Source organism: Pteropus vampyrus, unplaced genomic scaffold (assembly GCF_000151845.1).
Source record: "Pteropus vampyrus isolate Shadow unplaced genomic scaffold, Pvam_2.0 Scaffold137, whole genome shotgun sequence".
Classification (NCBI taxonomy): Eukaryota; Metazoa; Chordata; class Mammalia; order Chiroptera; family Pteropodidae; genus Pteropus; species Pteropus vampyrus.
Genome location: NW_011888918.1, coordinates 4,989,051 through 5,009,780, shown reverse-complemented (window position 1 = coordinate 5,009,780; position 20,730 = coordinate 4,989,051). Strand labels below are relative to the sequence as shown.

Sequence of the window (20,730 nt, the reverse complement as noted above, 5' to 3'; positions counted from 1 at the left end):
GACCTGAGAGAGCTGGGGTCGGGTAAAGAAACCGCGGGAGGGCTTTGGGATGGGAGTAATAGCTACAGAAGGGAGAAGAGGAAAGTAAAGTGAGAAAAGAAGGAGGAGGTAGCTTGAGGAAGGACAGGAAACGGAGAGAGAGGGGAGAGAGGGGAGAGAAGGGGGACCGTTGGAAAGGAATGAGGAAGCTATATTAAAGCCCAAAGTGGGGTAGGGCAGAAGGGCGGGGTAAGAAAATCACACGCAGGTAGTAAAAGAGCTGGAGAAGGCAAGGGAGCTGGAACTGAATAAGGGGGGGCAGGAGAGCAGGCCAGACGCCAGAACCTACCGTATCAGGGTCTTGCTGCTGCTCCAGGAAGGCAGAGAACTCTAACATCCAGAGCTTGGAGCTGGCCACACTGCGGCCCTGCCACGGGGGTGCTGGGGGCGCTGAGGGCGATGGGGCAGGTCCTGCAGGAGACTCAAACCCTGCACGCAGTGAGAGAGGTACATGGAAGCCTGTTCACACACAGCCTCCCTGCCAACACCCTCTGTGAGGTCCCCAGGTCCACCAGTGAGACCCAGTGCTGGCTAGAGGGGCTCCAACAGGGGTGGTGGAGGGGAGTACAAAGCAGTGGCTAGTGAGCCCGAAGGCAGCCCTGGTGCGGAGGGCTTAGCCTGGTACAGCTTAGACCCCTCAACCTGCACGGAACTACACTCAAAGGAGATTGCACGCCAGATGGGGGTGCTGGACACCTGCTGGGCTGAGAGGGCTTCTGGAGCAGGTACCACTAGGTTCTACCTCTCAAGAAGCTTCTGGTCCAGTGGGGAAGATGACCAGACGAATCATTAAATTATAACAATGTAAGCCCCATGGGATGAGAAAGTTTCCTGTTTGGTTCACTGCTGTCTCTCCAGCACTGAGAACAGTGTCTGGCCTGGAACAGGCACTCAATACAGGTTTGCTAATAAAGAAATGAATGGGGTAACAATTGACGGATATGCACTCAGCATCAAAGAGGAGCTTCTAGTCCAACTCAGGAGTGGTCAGGAAAGCTTTTTCCAAAGAAGGTGCTGCTTGAAAGAAGTTATCAAGTAGAAGTAGGAGGCAGTAGGTGAAGCCAGGGAAAAGGTGTGCAGAGCAGGGAACAGAGCAGGGGCAAAGGTCTGGGGGCCATGAGATGCTCCACAGGTTTGGAGGCTCAAGTCTGTGGTAGAACTAGAGAGAAGAGTGAGTTTGTGCCAGTGGCAGGAAATAAGTCTGAAGAAATGGGCCGTGGGCACTAGACTAAGTATGAATTTTAGCCTGAGAGAGTTCGGAAGAGCGACTGAAGATTTTAAGCAGAGCAGTGAAATGCTCAGATCTGCATTTCTGAAAGATCCTATTCCAGTTTGGAGAAAGGACTGGGCAAGGGCGAGGCAAACCGGAAGCACGGTCTTTGTGGGACCTGAACTACAGTACAGTGGGGTGAAGATGAAAGGACATAGAAGGGATATGAAGGGAGCAAAAGTCCAGGCCTTGGTGACTAATGGGATGTAAGGGAGCAGTGAGGCCCAACTCCAGATGATGCCAGTTTTCCAGGCTGGGAGTCTGGTGAGTGGAGGTTCCATGTGCTGAGGCAGGTAGCTCAGAGCACTTTTAGGAAGGAGACAAAGAAACAGCAATCAGAGGGGTGGGTGGAGGACTCATTAGCCTGTGCTCAATGCATCGGCTGAACCATTCAGTCATTTGTTCAAACGCTGCTCACTGAGGAACTGCTGAGTGCCAGACAGATCCAGATACACGGAGACATAGACAAATCAGTCGCACACACTGCCCCATCCACACAGATGGTGATAATAAAGAGTGAGGTGCTAGGTGGAGGTGCACAGAGTACTCAGGTGCCAACAGCGAGGTGCATAAACCAGGGCAGGGGCAGGGCAGAGAAACCTAGAAGAGGGAAGCCTGAGTCACAGCCCAGAGGCGGGAGTGGGGGGGTGGGATGGGAGTGGGAGGGAAAGGAAGGGAGAAGGGAGAAAGGTGAGTTTTACAGAAGAACCACACAAGCCCTACCAGAGTTTAGATTGTATCCTGAAGGCACCAGGGAACCATTAAAAGGTTTTAATCTAGGCCCAACATGGTGCCACAGATGCTTTAGAATGATGACTAGGTGAGTTATAGGGTAAAGATAAGAGACTGGAGATGGGGAGTTGGCTAAGAGGCTGCTGTAGCAATCCAGGCAAGATCTAAGAGGGCCTGAGCGAAGACAGTGAGGCCAGTGAAGCAAGGACACACACGAGGGTGGACTGCACAGGGCTGAGAGAAAGCAGCAACGAGGAGCCTAAGCGGGTGGCAGGGCTGCTCTCAGAGCAGGAGGAGCCAGGTCAGACCATGGGCAGGAGTCATTCCCCAAGCCAGAAAAGCTGGTGATGGGTGAGGGTCCTGTCTTGCTCTGCAGAGTGGAAGGTGATGAGAGGCCCTCATGAGCAAGAGGCAAGAACAGAGCTGGTCACCTGCTCGGTGCAAGCGGGGAGCCCCAGCAGTGGCCCCACGGCTGGACCTTCGCCTGCCCTGCCCACGCTCTGGGCCTCTTCCCAGGAGGGCTCCCTCTGCTAACAAAGGTTCTTTCCAGGCTGGAAAGCCTGAAGGAGATGATTACAGAGGGAGGCCATCTCAGGAGCCAAGGTATATGGGGCACACATGCCACATACAGGGGTGGCAGGAGGAGCAGCTGCCCTGGGCACAGCCACTGCCCTTTGAACTGTGTGCGCCCCTGCAAGCCTGAGCCCAGGCTTGGAGCGGGGGTGAAGGGGGATGACAGGCAACCTGAGGGGCAGGAAGGGGCTTACGCACGGAAGAGGTACGCGTGCTGCAGCAGGAGACTGGGCTGTATGGTCTCAGCATATGCCAGGTGTGGGAGATACTGCAGTGGCCTGAGGGGCAGGAGGTGTCCAGCTGTCAGGGGCCTGGGGCCTGGGGGCAGGAGTTGCAGGGGTACGATGTGAGGGAGCTGTGCGCTGCTGACCCACCTGGCAGAGGCAGCGAAGGCTGGACAGTGTAGGATTGCTGAGAGAAAGGTTTCACACTGTGGGAGACAAGGGAAAGGAGGTATAAGGCTTGGGCAGGGTACGGCTCCAGATCCTCAAGCAGCGTCCATAGCTCTCTGGGCGCAGGTCCTGGGGGTCTGGCCATCAGGGTCTTGGTGGGCTTTGGCCTCCCACTCCATCCCATGCCAACTCCCTCAGGTTTCATGGCTGATCCACAGAAGCAGCATATCTGTTGGAAAAACCCACCTCTCCCAGGCCAGCCAGAGGCCTGGTTCCTACCCTATTTCCCTTGGGGTCCCAAGTTCTGGCCCTGTTACAGCCTGGACTAGTATTTTGGCAAATGCCACTCAGGGTATCCATACTGCTGACTGAGCTGCTGCCAAGAGCAGAAGCCAATCCCCAAGTTTAAGGCGGACCCCAGACTGCGGCCCTGTCCCACCCTGGGGGTCACGCTCAACTGCATCAGGTTATGGGCTCGAGTTCAGTTCAGGGACTAACTGGTAGCAGACCATACTCACTCATGGGATGTTCCGGCTTGGCCTGGCAAAGCTCCTTGCCAAAACTGAGGAGGCAAAAAGCGCAGAGTCAGCATAGCCTATGTGCACGTGGGCCCATGGTGTGGGGAAACAGTGCAGTGGCCTCAGCTGGAAGGTGAGGCTGGAGCCTGGACCAGTGAGCGGCAGTGAGAGACTTAATGCTACTGTCTAAGTACTTGGTAACGGCAGCATCCCAAAGTGTTTCAAGTGTTTCTAGTCTCTGGACATGCTCAGTTGCTAAGGGGCCGCATGGGAAAAACGCTCAGGTTTGGTAAACACAGCATCTCCTATTCCTCCCTTAGAGATGACCCACAGGGCACAGCAGCACATAAGGCTCTGAACAGTCCTAGAGTCAAGAAACCTATTTAGTTCTAAGTGCCCCAACCTCACTTATGCATAGAATCACTTTGTGCCATATCTGTTTAACCTCCTGTGGACTAGTGCTCTCTGGAATACACTTTGAAAAAATGCTGGACAAGAGGCTCGCTGAGCGCAGAGCCTGTCACTGCCCCAAAGGCCAGGTGCTGCAGGTACATCCTGAAGACTCATTTAGTCCCTACAGCCAAGAAAACCCTGTGAGGACACAGCCCTAGAAAGGAGGAGCCTTTCTGGACCATTCTCAAAGTGTGAGCAACACGGCCATGCCCAAGGGACCAGTTCTTAGGCTGAGACATTTAGAATTTGAACGCAAGTATGTTCCTGGACATCAGCCCTCCAGCTGGAAGGAGAACGGTGCTGAGCACCTGAGGGAGGGGAGCGGATGAGGCCAAGTGACGGGGCCGCTCAGGGACATGTTTAGCGCTTTACCAAAGCCTCAGCTTAAGCCCCCATCCCCAGGACTTCAGCTTCCCTATCTTGAAATTGGGCCAACTCTGTAGAGCTTCTCTGGTTGTCAGCAAATAGGGTCAGCTTTGTCCCTCATGAAAGGTCTGCTGCAACCTTGCCAAGGTCCTTGCCGGGAATGTAGTTCCAATACCAGCTGGGCCATGACCCAGTACGGCCCCTCAGCCCTTGGTCCCTCCTTCCCTCTGGCTATCCTGGCCTGTGAGGATTCAAGTTAGAGAAATCTGGTCTGGCCAGTGCTTCTGGCCCTGCAGAGGGGGGTGGAGCGAGAAGGAGAGGGCTGGTTTGGCCTCTGGCTCCGGGCAGCCCCACTTACCCCTGAGACTGCTGGGCAGCCAGGGCCCCGAGCGAGGGCCATTTTACTGTGGAAGGCTGTGGCGGAGATGATCTGGGCGGACGACATGGCAGCCATGCTCTGCAGGGCCTTGTCCTTAGCTGCCTGATCCTGGGGGAAGACAGTGGAAGGGACGACCTCAGCAGTGGTCACTCTGGCAGGCTGAGGGAAGGCAGGGCGGGCTTGTGGTCAGGGAAGCTGTCCCACTGCCAGTCGCCAGAGCCCTGGACTAGGCCCCAGGGGACCAGGTTTATGTCCTTACAATGCTATCTATTACTTTGTTTTGTGAACGAGCAAATCACATGGTTTCTCGGATCAGTTTCCTCATCTGTCAAAAAGGCATAATACTTGCCCCGCCTATTTTTTCAGAGCTTAAAAAGACTTTGGAGACCATTTGCCAGACCATCTTTCAATTTACTAACCACGGGGACACTCTGAGAACCGGGACCTTTTATTTATTCTTTAGGTTAAAAAAATTTTTTTATTAAAGTATAGTTAGCATACAATAGTATATTAGTTTCAGATGTGCGACAGTGATTTGACATTTACATGGCTTTACGATGTGATCTACACAGTAAGTCTAGTAACCATCTGTCGCCACGCAGTTACCACAATATTACTGACTATATTCCCTGTGCTATACATACATTTATTTTTTTTACAGCTGGAAGTTTGTACTTCATATTCCCCTTCACCTTTATCACCCATCCCCCTAACCCCCTCCCCTCTGGTGACCTCCAGTGGAGGACAGGGACATTTTAGAGCGTGCTCACCTCTATACTACTGGTGGCTGGTGTGGCACTGGCTCATGGCAGGTGCCACATCACTATTTGTCAGATCCCCCATGAATGGGCAGGGAGGAGGTTGCCCTTGGTTTGGACCATTTGGAGGCACAAGGTGGTCTCCTGTGGCCCCTCCTGCCCCATTGCTGCACTATGGGTCTCCCCAACACTCTGGCTGCCTGCAGCACTCCCTAACTTTTACAGGTTAGAACGTTAACACTGGCTGTCTGCGCACCATGGGCCCAGCACGAAGAATGGATTCACCCCACACAGGCTCTGAATAAACTAGCACTTAAGACACTGGTAATGATGATAATAGTACTAATAATTTTTTACGCTTGTATAAGCTAGTAGTTCCCATCCCAAGCTCCCCAATCCCAAAGGTCTTCAAAACCAATGAGGCAACATTCTGTGTTCAAAAAATCTAATAGGAATTGCGTCTTTGTCCAAAATAAGGCTGGAACAGCAAGTATTGTTCGGTGTGTATAATTTCATTGGGGCTAAAAGGTTAGATCATGTCAACTCAGGAGCTCTAATTAGAAATTCTATCTTTTTAATGGGGAAAATAAATAAGACATTATTTAATACTTAACTTGGTAAACCCAGACCTATCCTGAGTGACAGACAAGTTGAGAACTAGTGTACAATGATTTCACTAGAACTCACACAGCCCTGTAAGGTAGGCATCACCACAGCATTAGGCTCTGAAGGTCCCAGGTGGTCCACCTAGAATGTTGGCACCGTACAGTTGTGGCACCAGAACACAACAGGTCCTTCTGCTGAGCTGCTCAGTAACCATTTACAGTCATGTGATACAGCCCTCAGAGGGTCGAGAACACTATCTCTTCAAAGCACTCCTGTGAGGCTGGCAGAACCAGTTGGATTCCCATTTTAAGATGAAGAAACAGGCTCAGAAAATTCGAGTAACTAGGGTTCTGATGGTAGTGATGGTCAGCCCTGCGAGCTTGGTTCAGGTTGTCACATCAGCTCACTTCTGGGCCTCTGCAGGCCCAAAAGGGCCAAACAAACCAGGATGGGGATATGTCAGGATTTGACAGCACAGTATATGCCACAGAGGGCATAGGACGCCATTCTGAGGAGTGGAGTCATCCCCAATCCACTGTCCTTTTGGGGCCAAACTTGGCCCTTGCTCTCAGAGACTGTCTCTGATAACCAGAGCGAGCTATCAGCGTAAGATGTTCCTCTTCCCGAGGACACTTACAGTGTTTAGAGAAAAAATCCGAACTTGCCCAGGCCAGCTGGCCCAGGCTCTCTTCGTCCTGGAGGACATGGAGGATGCGGCAGGACATACCCCAGAAAGCCTGCAGACTCTGGGGTTACAACTGTGTCATGAGGCCAGAGAGCTCCGTCCGCTCAATGCCAGCAACTTGTGTCCCTTCGTGGAGAGCTGATCTAAACAAGCCATTGGGGCTCAGAAAACCACATCCTCAGCGGATAAAACAAAAATCAGAGGAAGAGGGAAGGATATTACGGGGAGTGACATCAGCGGCCAGGCTACAGAGCAAGGTAGTCACTGAATTTTGAAGCTGGTGAAAACCTCTGATTATCGCCTGGCTTAACCCTGTCATTTATAGATGGGGAGACGAGAAGGGGCAGCGACTCACCAAGCTCACACGGCACAAGGGCAGAGCCGGCCCAGACCGAGCCAGGGACCCGGAGAACTTCTACCTGACCTTGTTTTGAGACCCCTTTAAGAACGATGAAATCCTCAGATCAATCTCCTCCGAAAAACAAATATATATGAAAATCTCCGTATTATTTAAGGAGTTCATGGCTCCCCTTGATGTCTGTCCAACGGTCCACTGAAGGCTGTCTCTAGGCCCCAGGGTAGAGCCTGTGGACAAGAATAGGTGCAGTTTCTTGAAACAAATGTGAGCCACATGGCCAGGCCTCAGTGGAATTAAAAGTCCCCCTCAATGATCTAAACAGAACACTGAAAAGTCTGTTCTCCATTCTGGTCCCGCCTAGGGTCCCAGTGAGTCATAGGCAGACCAGAGAGGGGAAATGAGGAGTGAGCTGGGCTCTAGGACCCGCGGGATATCTGGAGGCACATGTGCCAGCCTGAGAGGGAGGGATCAACAGCTGAGACCCAGCCAGCTGTCCTGGGACAAAGGGGGTGGGGGACAGCTGGGCTGATGGCAGGAAGAACAGAGCTGAGCAGGCAGTGGGGTGAGGCTTCCTAGGAGTTCCCACCAAACTCATTCAGAACCTCTAGTGTGGGGATCACAGGACTACTGGCACCAGACAGGATCTTCGAGGTCATTTAATACAGGGGCTTTTAAACTGGATTCTGAGGTACTTTCAGGTTCAAGAGCCATGGGCATGAGAGAAGGAGGGGGTCTCCGGCCTCCGGCCTGTTTCTCGCCAACCTAGCTTTGACAAGAGCAGCTCCTTTGATAACATATTGGGATGAGATTTTATTCAGGGGAAAAAAGAAAAGGGACAGAGCTTCCACTGCTTTAAAAAAATGTTTGTAAACTGCTGGTCTTAGTCTAATATCCCCAAATGTTAGCTCTTCCTACCAAGTAGCTGGGCAGGCTCTGCTGTTAATACCTCCATGATGCAGAGCTCACTCCCTCCTAGTAGTCACCAGAGAGGCCCACTGGTTCTAGGGTCCGGGAGGCCTAAGTCCTGTAGGGAGCAGGGCTGCCCAAAGCAGAAAGCTGTCAGCAGCTGGCCCTCCATGGAGCAGTCACCTGTCAGGCAGCTCTCAAGGTGTGGCTGATCCAGGGAGGGGAAAGAACTGCCAGTCTCAGAGAGCAGAGCGTGGGAAGGAATTCCACCTGCTCCCTCAGTAGCATCCAACACACCCCACAGCAGTGACTCTCATGCCTGACCACCCTCAGGCTCCAGCAGCTGGAGGATAACTTCAAAGAGTATGGTCTGGAGGGCGATCCCACTGTGATCTGAGGAAGGCACTGCCCCTGGAGGAAAAGGGGCATGGCAGGAGACTGGCCTGTAGCCCCCAGGTTGCTGTGGAGCCAGTCACATACACGGCTCCAAAGTCGAGCATCCCTCCAGGTGGACAGGAGAGGTTATAGGCCAAACCTTACTCTCATCAATACCAAGAAGCATGCTGGGGGCAACCAGCTCTGTTCTTACCCCTCAAGAAACGTGCCCCATGTCCACACACAAGCAGCCAGCTCCTAAACCCAAAAGGAATACTTTTCCTACTGGAAAAAGAGCCCCGATTTCCAAGAAGCAACCCCACCTGTGCCTTCGGTCCTTCCTCCCACTACTGCCCTTGGCCTTACCTTTAGCTTGGCCTGGATCTCACGGGCTTTGCGACGAGCCAGCACCTGGATGTGACTGGAGACCTATAGCAGGAAGAGAAGGCTCCTGTCTCTGCTTCCCAGACGGCCTGTGCTCCCCACTCCCCACCCTGGCTCCCTGACCCTCGGCCCTCCACAGTCCTCAGTCCGCATCTGTGGACTGAATGAATAAAGAACAAATGAAAAGGTAAGTCAATGATGGGCCCTCGGCCCTGCCTCAGACTTTGGCGGCGATTGAAAGGACAGTGTCAGCGCTTTGTTTTCTGTTCTCTGGTCTCCTAGAGAAGAATGGGGAGGGGACTGCTGACTCCTCAGGAAGGCGAGAGATTTCCTCTCAGGTGATGGCAGCGGGGACCACAGGGAAACTGAACTGTCTATAGCACAGCAGAAGAGACAACCCACCTGAGCCAGCCCCACTGAGAGCCCATGCTTGGTCCTGAAGAGGGCCTGGCCCACCTTGGAAGCAGGCTGACGCTGGATACCTGCCCCCGGGGACCCATGCCCATCTCCCAGGGCCCACCTGCTTCCTGGTGCGGGTCTTCCCTGTCCGGAGCTTGATGTAGCGGGCAATCAGCTCATTCCGACCTGCAGAGACACCAACGGCCGTCAGTGGGCGAAAGACAAAGGTCAGGCAAATAAGAAGGTCTGAGGGGTCCCTTCCTACACCCTCTGTCCACCTTGAGTAGGTACTTGAGGTGAAGACTCTGCAAGTTCCCTCCTACCATCCTTGAATCCCAGGCATCTCCCAGCAGCAAGAGGAAGCTGAGGCCTCACTGGGGGACAGGTAACCTAAGGACAAGGAGGTGACAGGGCCACAGGCCTCCAGCTGGTACACATCTTGAGAGGCCTCTCAGAGCCTCTCTCCTCTTCCATGCTGGCCACCTCCTCACCTCCGCCCCACAGCAGCCTGACAGCTGCCTCTCTGCTCTCACATTCTCCCGGGACCTTCTGCATACTTGGGAAGCTGCAAGGAAGTGCCTGGGCCTGGGCCCTTCCCCTGTGCAACTCCCAAAGTTCCTACCACCTCCATAAATAAGGAGACCCTTACAAGATGTCTTGTCCTATCTGTGAGCAACAGGGGGCACAGGGAACATTAGTGCTGAGACATTGAGTGTCCCCAGAGAGGAGGCTTGAGGCCCTTAACTCAGATGAAGAAAACCTAGGCCAACCACATTTCCAGCTCCATGGCTGTCTAGACCAGTCAACAGGTAATATTGAGTGCTTACCCAGCAGCCCAGCCTCCTAGAGGCTGATGTTATGTCCGAGAGATCCTAGAAATCTCTAAGGAGCCACCTCCTTATACAAATAAGGTTATAAAAAGGGGTTCTCTGTGTTCAAAGAACTCACCACCTAGCTGAGGAGAGACATGTACCCACACAATGGCTCCAGCGCATGCTACGGACAGGCAACAGGCAGTATGTTGAGGACTAGGGGTCAGTTCAGATTGGGTGGTCAGGTAAACCTTCAGCTGGACCTTGACCACTGTTGAAGTAGACCATAAAGAAGGGCATTGGGTCAGGGAGGTGGTGGGGGAGAGGGAGAGGGAGAGAGTTTGAGCAGCAGCTATCTCTTCCTTGCTCCACCTCTGGGGCCAAAGGGTGTAGCCATCAGCCTATTCTGTCCTGCTGAGCCCTATTGAGCCTGGAGAACTGTGTCTATGAGTAAGGAACCTGCTGATGCAGGAGGAAGGAAGGACGAGTGGGCTACCTGTCACCTACCTGGATTGTAAAAAGAGAGCACGGCCAATGCCACACTGGCCCCCCAGCTGACCTTTCCCCACTGCCAAGGCTGAATTAAGAGGCCGCCCTCAGGAGGTCTTATCTGCCAGAAAGACTTGCTGGCCTGGAAGCACTGGCCTGTCTATGTCAGGGGAAGACGTGGTGGAGGACCAGACTCTGGGGACACCACCTGTGGGCTGGTCTGTACCTACAACTGAGATCCAGCAAGAAGTCTCTTCTCATAGCTTTCTAGGGAAAGTTTTTCCACAGGCTCCACTGGCAGTCCAATAAACGTCCTACCCTATGTCTTAACTAGTGGCACTCAAGCTGTAGCTATAAAATGCTGCTTTCACTGGCAAGAGAATCTAAGTAATCACCACTGGTGAATGAAAACGGGTCACAGAACTGGGAGTTGGGAGCCAGGCTCTAGCCCAGCATCTCCGCACACGAGCTACGGAAACTCAGCAAGTCTTCTATGGCCCTCCAGCCAGCCTTCTCTCCTTAAGTCTAGGCCCTTGAAAGGTTTTCCCTCCAGATTTTTCCAACCAGATTTTTACAGACTTAGGAAACAGACCTTAACTTTGGCAAAATGAGAGCTCTCTACGAATCAGTTTCCTTTCAGTAAAATGCACACACTCTAGGCCCATGTAAGCAGTCCAGTTCAGAGACTAGTCCAGGCGTAAGGAAAATTGCAAGGGCAAAGAGAAGGTTCCTGAGAGCCAGAAGGTTGGTTACAGTGCTGATGGATGTGGTGTTGAAAGGGCAAGCGGGAGAGTCTTGGGGTTGGTGGGAAAGCTGGAGGAACAGGACAGGCAGGGGACACCTTAGTCTGGAGGGGCCTTAGAGACCATCTGGGATGTTGTTCTAGGGCTCCTCCTCTAGCCCACATCTTGGGCGCAGACAGTAGCTTATCAATTCTCTGTCTGTCTTTTCCTATTAGATTCTCCACCCCTCAGAGGAAGGGGGTCACGTCACCATTCAGGTCTGCATCTCTAATACAAGGCACCTATTCATCAAATGAATGAATGAGCCCACCAGCAAATCCTGATGGCTCTATCTTCAAACTATATCTAGAATCCAGCCACTCTCACCACCTCACTCTCCATGGTCCACGCTCCCTCTCTTTTCTGGCCTGGACTATGATAAAAGCCTTCTACTTGGATTCCCTACTCCTAATCTATTCTCAACACAGCAGCCACTGTGATCTTATGGCTCCAACATCCTCCAGTGGCTTCCCATCTCCCTCAGATTAAAAGTGTCTAAGCTCCTACAATGGCCTGGGAGAACCACAGGATCTGTCCACCTGGTCCCCAGCTCAGTTCCTCTCTGATCTCATGCCAGCTGCTATCGGGTTTCCTGGCTGCTCCTAGAACATGCCAGGTCCACTCCCACCTCAGGGCCTTTGTGTGTCCTGTTCTCTGCCCCAGAGACCCACATGGCCCACTCTTTTGATGGCTTCTTTGCTCAGATGCCATTGTATTAGGGACATCTTTCCTGAACACCCCACCAACAGCTGAGATCACCTCCCAGACACCACTTACTGCCTATCTGCCTTCACTGTTCTCCATAGCATCTAATGTGATCGACATTCTCATTTAGAGCGCTGTGTATACCCCACTCCCATTAGAGCAAAGTTCCTGAGAATAGAAGTTTTTGACTGTTTGTTTATTTACTTTTTATACCCTACACCTAAAAACTACCTGCACATAGTAGGCTCCCAACAAATATTTGCTAAATGAAATATAAGGGAATGCTGATAAAATGTTGTTCAGATGTCCCATCAAGTGTTTTAGCCTTTTAAGGGAAAGGTAAGAGTTAGATAAAGGAAATAGCTCTTAATTCTGATAAGCCCAACAGAATTTTCAAAGTCCTTTCTCATTTGAGCCCTCTATACGGTTCTACATCCAGGTTTTGTGGGACCTAAGCCATCTAAAAATTGGAAGGATCTCTTAGAGGAAAAAGAATGAAAAATACGAATACAAAATTAGATGAAGATCATTTTAGGTTAAGGTAGAAGTGTTTACTTTTTTGATGGTGGTGATGGTTTCACAGATTTATACATCTGTCAAAACTTACCAAATTGTCCACTTAAAATATGTATAGTCTACTGTATGGTGAATGTACTTCAATAAAACTTTATAAATTTAAATTAAAAATAAAAAGTTTAGGAACTTGGAAGGGGCCCGTGCAAGTGAGGGGTTCTGAAGCGTGAGCCTCATTAATGTCAATAAATCTACCTCCTCCTTACAGAAAGTCAGGCACTTATACCTGTTTGATAGATGAGGAAACTGAGGTCAGAAAATCTCACCCACGTCATCCACCAGCAGATCTAGGACTAACTGGTTTGAGTCCTGGCTCAGCCACTGGACGTGACACAGTACCTGGCACAGAGAAGATGCCCAGTGAATGGGAAGCCCTCTTGTACCCCTCACCCCCACAGTGCAGTGCTGTTTCCTCTGTGGTGGCTGAGGAGGCCTGTGCCCACCATCAGCTGAGACCCTTACTCCAGACATTCCAGACGATCCATCTCTCTTTTTCAAGGAGCCCCACCCAGCCCCACAACTACCTTTGCCCTGCTGCAGCATTAGAAGCTCTGCTACCAGACAGGCCATCTGGCCCTGGGCAAGAGGCCAGCAGTGGGGCCAAGGAGCCAAACCCACGGGGTCCAAGGCAGGCTCAGCTGGCTGTTTATTTTTCAGGTTGTGCATCTTCACCCCCTTTCTCTGGAGCTGCACCCCCTCTCCCTTGCTGGTTCATCTCAAACGGTTTCCATCCAGTCTTATTCTGCTTATCAGAGCTGATGCCAGCAATTGAGAATTCCCTCAGTGAGAGTGAAATGCTGGGTTTCTGTGGGTATACTGAGCCAAGAGGGACCAAACAGCTTCCTTCCTGCAACTAGAGGTCCTCCAGAGGTCAACCTGGCCATTCTACTGCCTCCAGGCCAGCTGGCATCTAATCCAGGCTTTACACACACACAGGGAACTGCTGTAGTTTCTTTCACTCTTATAATAATGTTAACAATAATAAACATTTATTGAGCACTTCCTTGTGTCAAGTACCTGTGCAAATAGAGAATGTATACTCTAAGCTTTATTTGCATTCACTCTTTCAATCCTCATAATAGCTCTATGCAGCCAGTACTGTCATCTTCCCTCCACAAACACGTAAATCGAGGTACAGAGAGGTTCAGAAACTTGTTCAGGGTCACAGGCCAGCAAATGGCTGAGATTCAAATCCATGCAGTCTGGTTCCAGAGCCTATCTATTAACTACTGCACAGCGTCACTTCTATTTAACATGGGACTCAGGGCCATCTCTCTCCAGAGCAAGGGCTTAGGCCCAGTCTAGCCTGAGGAAGAAGAAACTGAGGTCCAGAGACAGTAAGTGATTTATTCAAAGTCACACAGCTTTTTATTGTCCCAGAGGCCACGAAACATCCATTTCTAAAGCTTCATAACTATCATGCAATGACTGCTTTTTCCTATGGATGCCCTTTCCTGGCTGGGCTGGTAGTTTCCTCTCAAAACACCATTCTGCTCCCCTTCTCTGGATCAATCCCAAGTTCTCTGGGTCTCTGCATGAAGTCAGTCCTTGGTGATGTCTAACTGCCCCTTACCCCAACCCAGGTCCAGGAAGGAAAGCCAACTACTTGGGCCCAAGAGCCTGCCCACCTTTTGTCACCCTCTCATGGACAGTGAGACTCAGAGCTGATGGAAGCCAACGGGCCTTGGATGCTGTAGACATAGGGAAGATCACGACGATAGAGTCAAGGGTAGAAGTGGACAAAAGTAGGGAGCGTGTGCCCAGAGCTCGAGCCCTGAAACCACAGCGACGGCCAGCCAAGAAGAGTGAGGGTGGTCAGAAACTAGTAGAAAATCCAGGGGCCACTGGGAGGAAAAGAGGCCTGTATCTTCATCTCAGCCCTGCCACTGGCTGTAAAACCCCAGGCCTTCTTCCCTCTGGTGGTTGAGATCACATGTTGGGGCAGAGGCAGGCCAGCCTGGATCTCAGTGGAGGCCATTTAGGCAGCTGGGCATTGCAGTGTGGCAGGTGGCTTTGGCTGACCCCAGAAAGGGCCTGGGTGGGGCTGAGAAAGAAGCCCCCACCAGACTGTGGCCCATCTGTCAGAGGACATGTGTCCAACAGCCCCCTGCTCACATCCACAGCCCCACCCCACCAGAGGTGAGGAATGCTGATGAAGAAGGGGAGCCTTGGCTTAACCATAGGCTAAGGGTGGGGCATTCTCAATGCAGGGTCCACAGAGGTCACCATTGCCTTCTCCTAACCCCACACACCATGCCAGCCACCCCAGGCTTTTCTTCAGCTACATATTCTCACTAAAATTGTTATCCCACCTGCAAAATCCTGTCTGGGACAGATGATTTCTGTATCTCGTTCCCTCTCTGCTGATTCCCTCTCTGTACTAGCCCTCCCTCTGGACCACAAACATTAAATGGCATAAAGTAAAGTACCTGCCACTTAGCAGGTCAGTAAAGTTGGCTATTACTGTACACATTGTTAATAAGATCCTGTTATAACTGATGTTATTAGTCTTCAAAACTGGAACAGGCTGAAGACCCAAGGGCAGGAGCCTCTCCACCCAGAAGAGAAGGATCTGTGAGCCTCACGGAGACAGAGAGCCCCTTATATGAGCTCTCCACTTTACCCCTGCAGGTTGAGACTGGAGGAGGCCGGCCTTTCCTCTACAACCAGCCTCGCAATGTCTAGGGATCAGCTGAAGTTATAGACACCTGCAGCTGGAGGAGGAGGCTATTTGTGGAGATGAAACTTCTGCTTAAAGCCTGAGAAGGCAGTGATTAGGCCTGACTTCTGAACTATTACCGCCATTGTCCCTGGAGGGCTCTAAGGCTTCTGGTGAAATCCTACCCAGTCTTCAAGGCCACTGGCCCCAAGAAGGTTCCCTGATCCCACCCCAGTAGGTGTGTCCACTATTGCCACCAAGCCCTGGTGCACAGGGTCTGTGCCTCCTCACAGTCCTTGGCTAAAGTCATTGAGCTCTTGTCTGACTCCCTCAATAAAATGTGACCTCCTGAGAGCAGGGAACATGTCCCATTCAGCTCTACATCCCAGCACTGTTCACCGGGCACCTCTTATGTGCTTTTATCCCAGCAGCAACACTGAAAGGCAGTGTCTTCTTCCAATAAACACATGAAAAGATGCTCACCATCACTAATCAAAACCATGAGACACCACTTCACACCCACGAGGATGACTATGTAAAAAAATGGAAAATAACAAGAGTGGCAAAGATTTGAATAAACTGGAAACTTGGGCATTGCTGGTAAAATGTGATATGCTGCAGCCACCGTGGAAGAGAGTTTGGCAGTTCCTCAAAATATTAAACATAGAATTACCATGTGATCTAGCAATTCTATACCTCTAGGTATATACCCAAAAGAATTGAAAGCAGAAACTCAGATACCTGGACACCCATGTTTCTAGCAGCATTATTCATGATAGCGAAAAGGTGGAAACATCAAGTGTCCATCAATAGATAAATGAATAAACAAAATGTGTTATATCCTTACAATGGGATATTATTCAGCTATAAAAAAGAATGAAGTTCTGATATACGCTACGATATAGATGAATCTTGAAGACACCGTGCAAAGTGAAATAAGCCAGACACAGAAGGACAAATATTGTACAATTCTACTTTCATGAGGTACTTAGAATAGGCAAATTCATAGAGACAGAAAATCAGATAGAAGTTCCCAGTGGCTGAGGGAGGAGAGAACAGGAAGCTGGTGTTTAATTGGGTATGGAGTTTTTGTTAGGATGAAAAAGTTCTGAAGATGATGGTGGTACAACAATGCAAATGTATTTTGCCACTGAACCGTACACTTAAAAATGGTTAAAATGGTTCGCAAAATGTTTAAAATGGCAAAATTGATGTAATATATTTTCTCGCAATAAATATAATCAAAAAAAAAAAAGGTAGTATCATTATTATCCCCATTTTACAAATGAGGAAACTGACACTGAGAAAGGTTTTAAACTTGCCCAAGGTCACACTGGTTACTGGAACAGAGTGAATTTGAACCTAGGCTCACATCATCAGGCCTCCAGAAGCATCAGGCCTCCAGAAGCACAAAGTCTAGGCTGGAAGGGATAGCGTGGAAGGAGCTGGAAACCACAGGGGACAAACTAAAGGGCAGCAGAGGACCCAAGGAACATGGTGAGGAGGCAAAGGGGACAGAAGACTCTCAGATGAGGCTCCCTAACCTGTGTCTCATCACCTCAGTGACAAGCGCCCTGACCCAGGTCCACTCCCTACTCCACCTCTCATTAGCTGTGTGACTCATCCAAAATGAGGATCCCTTCACCACTGACAATCTGTAATCACAATGCCTTGCCCAGATCCCCCAGAACCTCCATGCAAAGTCCCGCCTCTGGGCCAACACGCTTCCCCCTGGCCTGAGCACCTTCCTTCTCTACCTGCTCAAGCTCCACTTCCAAAAGACTTCTAAGATAACCCCGCCCTTTAGTTTATTGGCTGTATATAAGATAAGTGCCATTAATTTACTTTCCCAAGATGTTTCTCCTGCCTCTCCCCGTAGACCATGAAGTCGCAGAGAACAGAGCCCATATCCCTGAGCCCTGGCCTGGTTCAGAGTGGTGGGCCCTTGACAAGGACCGCTAACAGAGATGGGCAGCCTGGGCCACAGGCACCCAGTGAGACAAAGGAGAAGGCAATGAGAGGAGAAGCAGAGAGACAGAGAGAGAGAGAAGACAGGCAGAATGACTTGAGAGATTTAAGAGCAACCTCCAGAAGAGCGAAAAGTATGGTGGGCAGAAAGGAATGCACAGAGGAAGACAGAGCCAGCCCCAGCCTCTTGCAAGTAGGAGGGAGAAAGCAAGACAGCAGGGCTGAGGCAGGGCTGCTGTCAGGAGAGGGAAAGGCAGAGTGCAAGGGGAGAAGGGAGAGAAGCTGCCCCATGCTCACCTCCCCACACCTGACCATGGGCCAGAGGCCAGGCTGGCTAAAGGAGGTCAGAAAGACCAGTGTGTCAGTGCCAGGGCAAGGGTCACGCAGTGACAGGGCAAAAATGAAAGCGGCTGTGAGCAGGAGAGGGCTAGCAGCCCCAGCCTGGGAGCCAGCCCACAAGTGTGTGGGAGGCTGGGCTCAGAAATAACAGGCGCTAATCTGTCCTGCAGCTCTGCTTGTCATCTGCATGTCTGACTGGCCATCATCAGTGTGTCCTGCTCTGAGTTTGCGGACCAAGGCTGGGAGCAGGCCTGATCCCTGTCCTCAGAGTCTGCAGGTCTAGAACCTTCCTCTGGGCACCTTGGAGTCAGTTTGTCCTTCTTTCTGCCTGAACCTGCCACCTGCCTGCATACTCTCAGCTCCTACTCTGTGCTCTACCTGGCTGGCACACCTGGAAAACAAATGATGGCCTCTGGATGCAGAAGTAGGGGCTCAGGCACAGGAGGATGGCAAGAGGGGGCCCCTGAGGGAAGATGAGAAGACAGAGGAGAGCAACCTCAGTGAGATGAGATCTGAGTCAGGTAGGTAGCTTGTCCCTCTTCCTCCCCTTCCCTGGGGTCCATCCCACACAGTGGGGCTGAGCTCAGAGCTATATATACCTTCCAGCTGGACCAAGGCCACTGCTGAGAGCCCCTCCATCAACTCCCTGTGCAGTCCTGCCTTGGCCCAGATTCTATGGCTGGTAAGAAGAGATAAGCCAGCGTCTGGACCCCAGCAGGATCTGTACTCACGGAGGACAGGTGCTGTGGGGGCTGGGTGAGTCATCAAACACTGCCGAGCAGCCTCCTGCCCGCTGCCCAGAACTTGACCCACCTGGATCTGGGGCCAAGGAGAAGGCAGGGCAGGGGAGAAGGGAGGAGCAGGTGGGAGGCTTTGCACAGAGCACAAAGGCCACTCGGGGCGATGGGGGAGCACTGTGCGGGAAGGCAGGAGAACTAGGTTCTAGCCCTAGCTCTCCTACTTACTACCTGAGAGACTCTAAGAGAAATGGCTTCTCTGAGCTTCCCTCTGCATCTTCAAGCAGAGATTATAATTCCTCCCTCAAAAGGACTGTAGAGATAACGAATGTCAGAGGCCACTCCTGCTTACTCAGCATAACTAAGAGGCTCCTGGCCTCAGCCTCTCTCCCTTCCCCTCCCCAGTCCTCCTCTGTGTCATGCCCACACCCTGCACCCCTCCCTGTCTTTCTGCACAGGGGACACCAATATGGCCAGGACAGTTTGCCAAACATCATTTTCATCCTGCTGTCCCCCCACCCCACCCCAGCCCACTCAACAGCGCCCCTTCTGCCAAGAAGAATTCCAGCACAAGGCCTGCTGGAAGCTTGTAGCCTTAGATTTTCCAAACCCTGGTTCAGTCACAAGTATCTGGTGACTGAAGATAAAGTCTCTTAACCCAATTCCAGTGAGGACAGAAATATCCCCCCATAACAACTAAATAAAACTAAGATTCACCCAAATGTCCATCGATGGATGAATGGATAAACAAAATGTGGTCTACCCATATTCAGTTTTAAAAAGGAGGGAAATTCTGACACATGTGACATTATGCTAAGTGAAATTAGCCAGTCACAAAAAGATGATTCCTCACCTATACGAGGTGCCTAGAGCAGTCATATCCATAAAGACAGAAAGTAGAGTGGTGCCTGTCCGAGGCCAGGGGTTAGGGCGTGAGGAGTTTGTATTTAATGGGTGTAGAGTTTCAGTCTGTGATGATGAAAAAGTTCTGGAGATGGATGGTGTGATGGTTGCACAATAATGTGAATGTACTTCGTGCCACTGAACTGTATAGTAATGGTTAAAAGGGTAAATGCTATGTACATTTTGCCACACACACAAAAAGAAACAGCTCAGCATCCAGAGTCTGGGGTACAATGACATTCAAATAAACGTCTGCTGATTCTGCCACATTCTGCCATCTCCAAGGGCCTTCCCAGACACCTGCAGCAACCTCAGCTCTCCCTCTGCTGAATGCCTCTTGCATACTTATTTGCCTATTTCCCCTTAAAGCACAAAGACATCCTGCAATCCCCATACACCAGGGACCTGATGGCTCTGTAGCTGAACTACTTGCTCTGCCCTGCACACCCCTTGCCCCTTCTCATATTCTCACTTCAGCTTATGATCAATACCCATCCCACTCTCCACCAAAGTGGCAAAAAGAGCCTAGGGTCCCGGAGCCTCCATTCCACAGCAGCTCCATGGGGATAACCTATGTAAAGCACCCAGTCTCATACCTGGCACCCAGCAGGTGCTCCATACACTGAGCTATCTCCTTCATAAAGCTTCCACAGGGGCCAGAAGTATGCAGCAACCATCAGAACATGAAGCAGTTAGAGTTGGGGAAACACAGAAGGCCATTCCAGGGCATGAATGCCCACAGACATAAGAGAGACTCTGTGGGAACGGAGCAAAGCCACAGTGGTGGGCTGGTGAGGAGAAATGCGAAGTTTTACTGGTGACTGAGGAGCAGACCCAGGTTCTGGCACAAAAGAAGCTTGCTTCCCCAACGAGCAAAAGAGAAGGCCTCATTTTGGCTTTGTAGGGAAGGCGGTAGGTAAAGGATGAAGTAGAAGGGGCTGTGAGAGCTCCATGACTCCCTATGCCAGTAACAAACCGGATTTAAGTTTAGTCAGTTGAATTAAGTTGAATAGTGTCCCCCTCAAAATTCCTGTCCACCTAGAATCTCAGAATGTAATCTTATTTGGAGATAGGGTCTTTACAGATAGATGTAATTAGTTAAAATGAAGTCATACTGGATTGGGGTGGACCCCTAATCCAATGGCTGGTGTCCTTATAAGAAGAGAAGACACGTAGAGACGTACAAAGAGGGAACACAGCCACGTGACAACAGGCAGAGACTGGAGTGATGCAGCTATAAGCCAAGAAACACCAAGGTTTGCCCCTTGTGGAGTACCCACTATAAGCTAGGAGGAAGGCATGAACAGACCTCTCTCAGAACCCTGAAAGGAACCAGCCCAAGAACATCTCGATTTCAGACTTTTGGCCTCTGAACCATGAAAAAATAAATTTCTGTTGTTTCAAACCACCCTGGTTGTGGTAATTTCTTACAGCAGCCTTAGGAGATGAATATAGTCGGTCCCCACAAGACCCTCACACAGTGTTCTTTAAACAGCTGACAAAGCATCTGTGTTCGGGGAGAGGCACCAGTGTAGGCACCAGTGTAGGCATCGGGACTGGGACCATCTTG

General features: G+C 51.0%; 1 protein-coding gene across 4 annotated transcripts in view; it reads right to left on the bottom strand.

The window, feature by feature from the left end:
• TEAD4 (TEA domain transcription factor 4) overlaps window positions 1–20,730 on the bottom strand; it is a 66,430-nt gene that overhangs the window by 17,648 nt on the left and 28,052 nt on the right. Inside the window, exons 3-8 of one of the 4 annotated variants that reach the window (XM_011367858.2) lie at window positions 9,315–9,379; window positions 8,777–8,839; window positions 4,702–4,830; window positions 3,525–3,568; window positions 2,989–3,044; window positions 329–468 (exon numbers count right to left, since the gene is read on the bottom strand). In XM_011367858.2, the coding sequence (XP_011366160.1) occupies window positions 329–468; window positions 2,989–3,044; window positions 3,525–3,568; window positions 4,702–4,797 (336 nt within the window). In that variant the 5' untranslated portion in view covers window positions 4,798–4,830; window positions 8,777–8,839; window positions 9,315–9,379. Of the gene's footprint in view, window positions 1–328; window positions 469–2,988; window positions 3,045–3,524; window positions 3,569–4,701; window positions 4,848–4,887; window positions 8,447–8,776; window positions 8,840–9,314; window positions 9,380–12,820; window positions 16,029–20,730 lie in introns of those variants that run through there. The other 3 variants (XM_023535110.1, XM_023535109.1, XM_023535111.1) reach the window with 3 other exon arrangements.